This window comes from Populus nigra, chromosome 17 (genome assembly GCF_951802175.1).
Source record: "Populus nigra chromosome 17, ddPopNigr1.1, whole genome shotgun sequence".
Lineage (NCBI taxonomy): Eukaryota > Viridiplantae > Streptophyta > Magnoliopsida > Malpighiales > Salicaceae > Populus > Populus nigra.
This window is the reverse complement of record NC_084868.1, coordinates 2,736,070-2,742,069: the sequence shown is the minus strand read 5'-3', so window position 1 is coordinate 2,742,069 and position 6,000 is coordinate 2,736,070. Positions and strand designations below refer to the sequence as shown.

Genomic DNA, 6,000 nt, shown 5'->3' with positions numbered 1-6,000 from the left:
GAAGAAAGAATGATCTTACAACTTTGTTGTAAGAGATTTGTTTTTATATTATTTACGTTGGAACAAGAAAATAAGGAAAGATAATTAAAAGGGAGATAAATGGAATCAACATATAAAACAAGTAAAACGCTCCAACGAGTGTGCTCGTCTTCTAATCAACTGGAGGATCCTGTTGATTCTGCGTCTGATGACTCTGTACCTGTGCAGCCATACTCGACACATTTCTGTTCATAGATTTTCTTCAAGAACTGTATTTGTATTCGCAAATGACACAGTGATCTGATATCAATCTACCCATGACACTTCCTTCTTCAATCCTGAATTTACTGCTCTGCCTGTTCCATAAGTGTATCCCATATGTCTCCCCACTTAGCTGAAGTAGCTTGGCATTTACCCATCTTGATTCTACTTTGTTTTCTGGTTTCTTGAAAAAACCACCTATCCTGTTCCAGCCAACTGGATAGAATGCCATAGGAGGCAAGACTGTAAAGTTATACCCAGGTCTTCCAGCCACTTTCTGCACTACTCTGGAAACCAAATAGGGCCCATTATGCCCCCATTTGTTTCCATCAAAAGTAGAAGCAAATTCCTCTATGAACTTGAGTAGAAGTGGATGGTTCATATCGAAGACTAGAACCGCATTGTTCAATCTGGTCCAACTCTTGGACACATCAATGCTTTGTGCTCCAATTGCGTTCCTCAAGTCAGCAAAACTTTTCAGGACAATGAAATCTGTATCCAAGTAAATCCCTCCAAACTTGTACAAGACTGCAAGTCTAATGAGGTTTGATAGATTCTGAGCCAAAGGAATTTCACCAGGGTCTTTGTTCCCACTCTTTATCTCCTCAAACCAAGTTTCTGCTGGGGTGTTCTTGAACAAAAAGGACAAGTCAGGTGTGATTGCAGCAACTTTGAACTTGCGGTCAAGAAGTGGTTTCAGAATCCTATACCCTTGTATGGAATCCAGGTCTCTTGATAGAATCAATAAGCAACCATGAGGGTGGACTTTGAACAAACTTTCCAGGGCCAGGAACTCCCTTCTTCCAAAGGATTCTACCGTCGAAATCCATGTCATGAAGAATTGAACATCGCACTCATTGTTAAAAAACTCAAGAACTCGACCGAGAAATTCCTTGGTCAGGTTGTTTGCCTTCAAAATCTCAAACTCCGGCACCTTCTTCCGAAACCATTCGATTCTTTCCTCTACTGTGAGGTTAAAGGGAGGAATTCCAGAACTCTGATGTTCACTACGATCAACTTCCTTAATCTCTTCTTGCATAGAATGAAGTGGTTGCTTAATGACAGTCGACATGATTTGTCTTTCTTTGGTGCTAACAGAAGATGATTGTAAGGAAATGGTAGAAATGATACCGTTTGCATAGACAAAAAAGATTGTAGCAGTGAATGCTATGGCAGATAGTATAGGGGTTCTGGCACGACAGAGTTGCTGGTGATCAAACATCTTGTGAGAAACTTTTCTCATCATGGCTGTAGTTGAATGAAAGATATGGTTATGATTATCAGGGATATAAATTCTATAGAAGAAATATCAAATGTAAAGGATCTTTCCCAGTGGCCAGAATGATGTGAATAACATGAATATAGAAGTTCCTGGGAGGCTGCGACGCGAAGTCTGTTGAATATTCTTGTCTAGTCGTAAGTTTTGTGCTGTGGTCTGAGTTTGAAATATTCTTCTAAGCCAGGTTTATACCACAAAAACCTAATTAATTACTCTAATTGATTTATATATAACACAGAACCACAAGAGGAATCTTAGTCAATTAATTACTCTAATTAAGTCATCCTTGATGATAATTAAATATTACAAAATAAAAAATATTCAGTTGAAATTCTTTAACTTGGAGAAGCTGCCAGGCACTCGCTCAAGACTTTTATTAATTGCCCTGTCAGATAGCGTCTTGCAGGTTGCATTTTAAAATAATTTTAGGTTAGAAATATATTGAAATGATTTTCGTCGTTTTAATTTTTAAAATTTATATTTAATATTAAAATTATTTAAAATAATTAAAATTAATAATTTAAAAATTAAATTTTTAACAAAAAAATATTTTAACTACCTAAGCTGAGGCAGGAAGACCAGAAGACGTGATGATTAAAAGATGTGTCTTATCAATCTTGTAATCTCAGGCAAACTACAATGTTTTACATGTCCTTAATTTAATCAATATTTAATTCTTGGTTGCAGATACATTTGATTGATTAATCTCTAGCATGATCTGATCCCTTGTTCGATTGATCTTACCTTAATGTTCATATTTTTCATCTCAAAAGTTGGCATCCCAAGAAGGCACAATTAATAATTATATATATATAAAAAAGGCTTCTGACAGCTTATTTAGAGATTAAAAAGAGATATATCATGAGTATCTAGCTCAACTAATCATGTTTTAAATTTGTTTTTTAGAGATTATTAGTTTGAGTTTTATAAATTTTAAGGTTATTAGAGACTTACATAGTCGTTAACTTCAGGCTTTATAAAATTAGTTGAAGTACACATAAACTGATCCGGATATTCATGTTAATAAATAATAAAAAAATACATTAAAGAATAAGAAAAGCTTTGAGTATTTATTTGTCAATCACACGAGCCCATTTTCTTTTTCAACCAGCTAGTGGCTCCATAAGAGCAAACAAAGCCTTTGGAACCAATAAATTTATTTATTTATTTGTTGTTCTATACAAGATAATAAGAACACACAGAGAGAGATTTAATTCATCGTTGCCCATAGCTTCTTGAGTTTGTGACTTACGAAATAAGTTGATAGTGAATATTAGTGGGTTTTTTTCCTTTTTTTTTTCTAAATAAATATTAGCATTGCAGTTCAAAGACTCGTAAAAGAGCAAGATATTATAAGAAAAAAAAAAAAACAAGATCAAGCGTTAAACCAAGAAAAATACCAAAAAAATTAAACATATATTAGATAAATTGGAAAATATAATTAAAAAATATCAGATATAGTAAAAACAATTTCGATCTAGGATTATTGAAAAAAAGAAACAAAAAAACAGAAGAAAAGTCTTGCCGCTGGTGATTAAATACAAGTATAAATTAATTTATTGAAAATCTATATTTTAGTCTTATAATTTTCATTGACCATTTTTGTTTTATTAAAACATCTAGATTTTCTATAAAATCTCTCGTTATATGATTTTCTTCATGAATTTAAACTGTCAAATGATATATTGGGATTTAGAAAAAAAACTAACAAATATTTTAATAAAAAAAAATCTGAGAAACGAACAAAGTTTAAATCTTTAAACTTATAATTTAGTTCAACCCAGAGACAAAAAGAATATTTTTTACTCAAAATCACATATCCTTTATCTGTCATAATTGAGAGTGAAAGAAGGGCCTGCTAGATTTTCCTGAACCCTAAAAGGGTGTGGCAAGACTTATTCATGCTGAACTTAAAAATTAATATTTTTTTAATTTTTTTAGATCATTTTAAAATGATAATATCTAAATTAATTTTTTTAAAATAATATTTTTTATTTTAATATATTTTTAAAATAAAAAATACTTTGAAAAATAATCACTACCACATACATACTGAAACACCCATTTAAATGATTTTGGTCTCCATTATGTGGCAGAGGAAATGTCACCAACCAAGGTTGTCAATTCCGTTCCGTTCCGTCCGGAATGGCCGAAACATTCCATACCAATTCAAAAAACGGAACAAAACGGAACAAATTTCATCTCATTTTAAATCTCGGTCCGTTCCGGATTTTTCGGCTAAATTCCGCCCGAAACGTTCCTGTTCCATTCCACATGTTCCGTTCCGCTCTTGAAAAGCCATTGAATCAAATTGAACCTTATTCAATTTAATTAATTAAACCACCCAATTATAAAAAGCTCTTTTTTATTACTATTTTCTATAACAATGATATTAATAATAACATTGAAAATTATTATTACTATTTTCATTAACAATGATATTAATTTTTTAAAATTAGATTTATCACTAATATATATGGTTTATATTCATGTTGTTTTTTTCATGTTTATACTTTATAGGAATTTGAGCAAAACAAGAGATGCTTTAGATTTCATTAGCCTTAATAACATTGACCTAACTTTATATTTAAAATATTTGTGTTAAAACATTTTACTTTCATAATATTTTGATATTTTGTTTAAGTTGAATTACTTTAAGTTAAAGATCTATTTAATCTTGACTATTTAGAAATATTTTAAATTTTAAAATTATATTTGTTTGGCATTGTGTTTGTATTGCATAATTTATAATTAATTTATCTTGAATTTGAATTATGTTTGTTGAATATATATATATATATATATATATATATATATATATATATATATATGAACAGTACAATCCCGAAACGGCACGCCGAAACACTCCGAAACTGAAACATTCCGTTCCAATTGAAAAAACAAAACACCTACCGAAACGGAATTGACAACCTTGTCACCAACACCAACTTCAGAATATTATTTTTTTCGAAGAAAAGTTAATTATCAAGTGGATTAAGAAAAATAGAGAGAGGACACCATATGCATGATTGTCACATACTCTCGGCATCTTCATTATAATTAAATCCAAACACGCCGACTGTATATGCCGAATGTTACATTAACAAGTTGAACCGAAAAAGGACTCAATTTCTTTTGGTGTATTAGGGTCACACTAGAGACAATAGAAGAATTAGATAGCAACTAGCCACCTTCCTTGTACGTGTTTTCTGTTTTGTCGTGGATAGGATAAAACATTAATTTATAATATAAAAAAAATGGTTATTGTTTTTAAATATGATCCTCATTCTTTTGATTTTAATTTTTTTTGTTTTAGATCTTTTTGTGAATTTGATTTTTCTTTTCAATTCCTCCCTTCAATTCAAAATTCTAGGTTGGTCTCTCATTATTATTTTTATTTTAAATTTAGTCCTCATTCTCTTAATTGTTTTTTTTAATTCTTTTGTGTAATTATTTTTTTTCAATTTTATCTTTTGATATTTGATTTGTTGGAAATTGAGCTTTGTGTGTATTTTTTCAGATGAGATGGTTCCAACTTTGTAATTCGAGTCATGAGTTTAGAAAATTAACATAAGTTACACTGTTTATTTTAAAAAATAGGCTTCGTGAATTTCTTTCAATCAGATTATTTTGATCTCATAAATTGGGTTGCACGTTTGACTAATTAACTTATGTATTTTTTTGAGGTTGTTCTTTTTATATTTATTTTTAGTTTTGTCCTTAAAAAAATGATTTATTTTTAAAATTAAGTTTTTTTTATTTTTTTCATTTTGCTTTCTATTAGGTTATTTTGTTCGCATAATCTGACTAATGAGGTTTGGTGACCTTACTCATGTTTGTAGGTGTTTTATTTTTTTAGGGTTTTTTTGTTAAGTGATTTTTTATTTATTTTATCTTTCTACATTTGGGTTTTGGGGATTGACCATCGTTATTTCTTTCAATTTGCTTTCTATAAAGATGGCCCGGCCTCATGACCATGGTTGTGAATTTATCATACTAGCTCGGGTTGATTCAAGACGCTTTATTTTTCATTATTTTTTTCCAATTTTATCTTGTAACATTGAGTTATCTTGAAATTCAGCTTTGTAATTTTTTCACTCCTGATAAGCATTGGTCTCATGACCATAGTTGTGAGTTTGTTATACTAGCTCGGGTTCATTCAAGACGTTTTATTTTTCATTATTTTTTTTCTAATCTCATCTTTTAGCATTGGATTATCTTGAAATTTAACTTTGTAATTTTTTCACTTCTTATAAGCATTTTTTTTTATATATCTTTGTTATCACATTTTCTTTTAAAATTCGGTCCATTTATTTTAGTTATTTTTTTCTATGATATATATTAACCATCTTTTTTATATAACTCGTCCACATAGACCTTCATGATAGCTTGCCCCTTGAGCAATTAAATCTATTTGGGTTAATTAAGATATGCTAAAGATTTCCCCTAGAGCCAACTTCTACTTGTATCAATATCTTATA

At 30.1% G+C, this 6,000-nt stretch overlaps 1 protein-coding gene across 1 annotated transcript; it reads right to left on the bottom strand.

Annotated features, from left to right (window-relative positions):
• Window positions 1–1,689, bottom strand: LOC133677247 (uncharacterized). Its single transcript, XM_062099161.1, has one exon. The coding sequence runs from the start codon at window positions 1,484–1,486 to the stop codon at window positions 242–244; it is 1,245 nt and encodes a 414-aa protein (XP_061955145.1). The 5' UTR covers window positions 1,487–1,689; the 3' UTR covers window positions 1–241.
• Window positions 1,690–6,000: the final 4,311 nt, after the last annotated feature.

Coding starts and splice junctions, on each gene's coding strand:
- LOC133677247 (XM_062099161.1), bottom strand. CDS start 1,486: ATGATGAGAAAAGTTTCTCACAAGATGTTTGATCACCAGCAACTCTGT.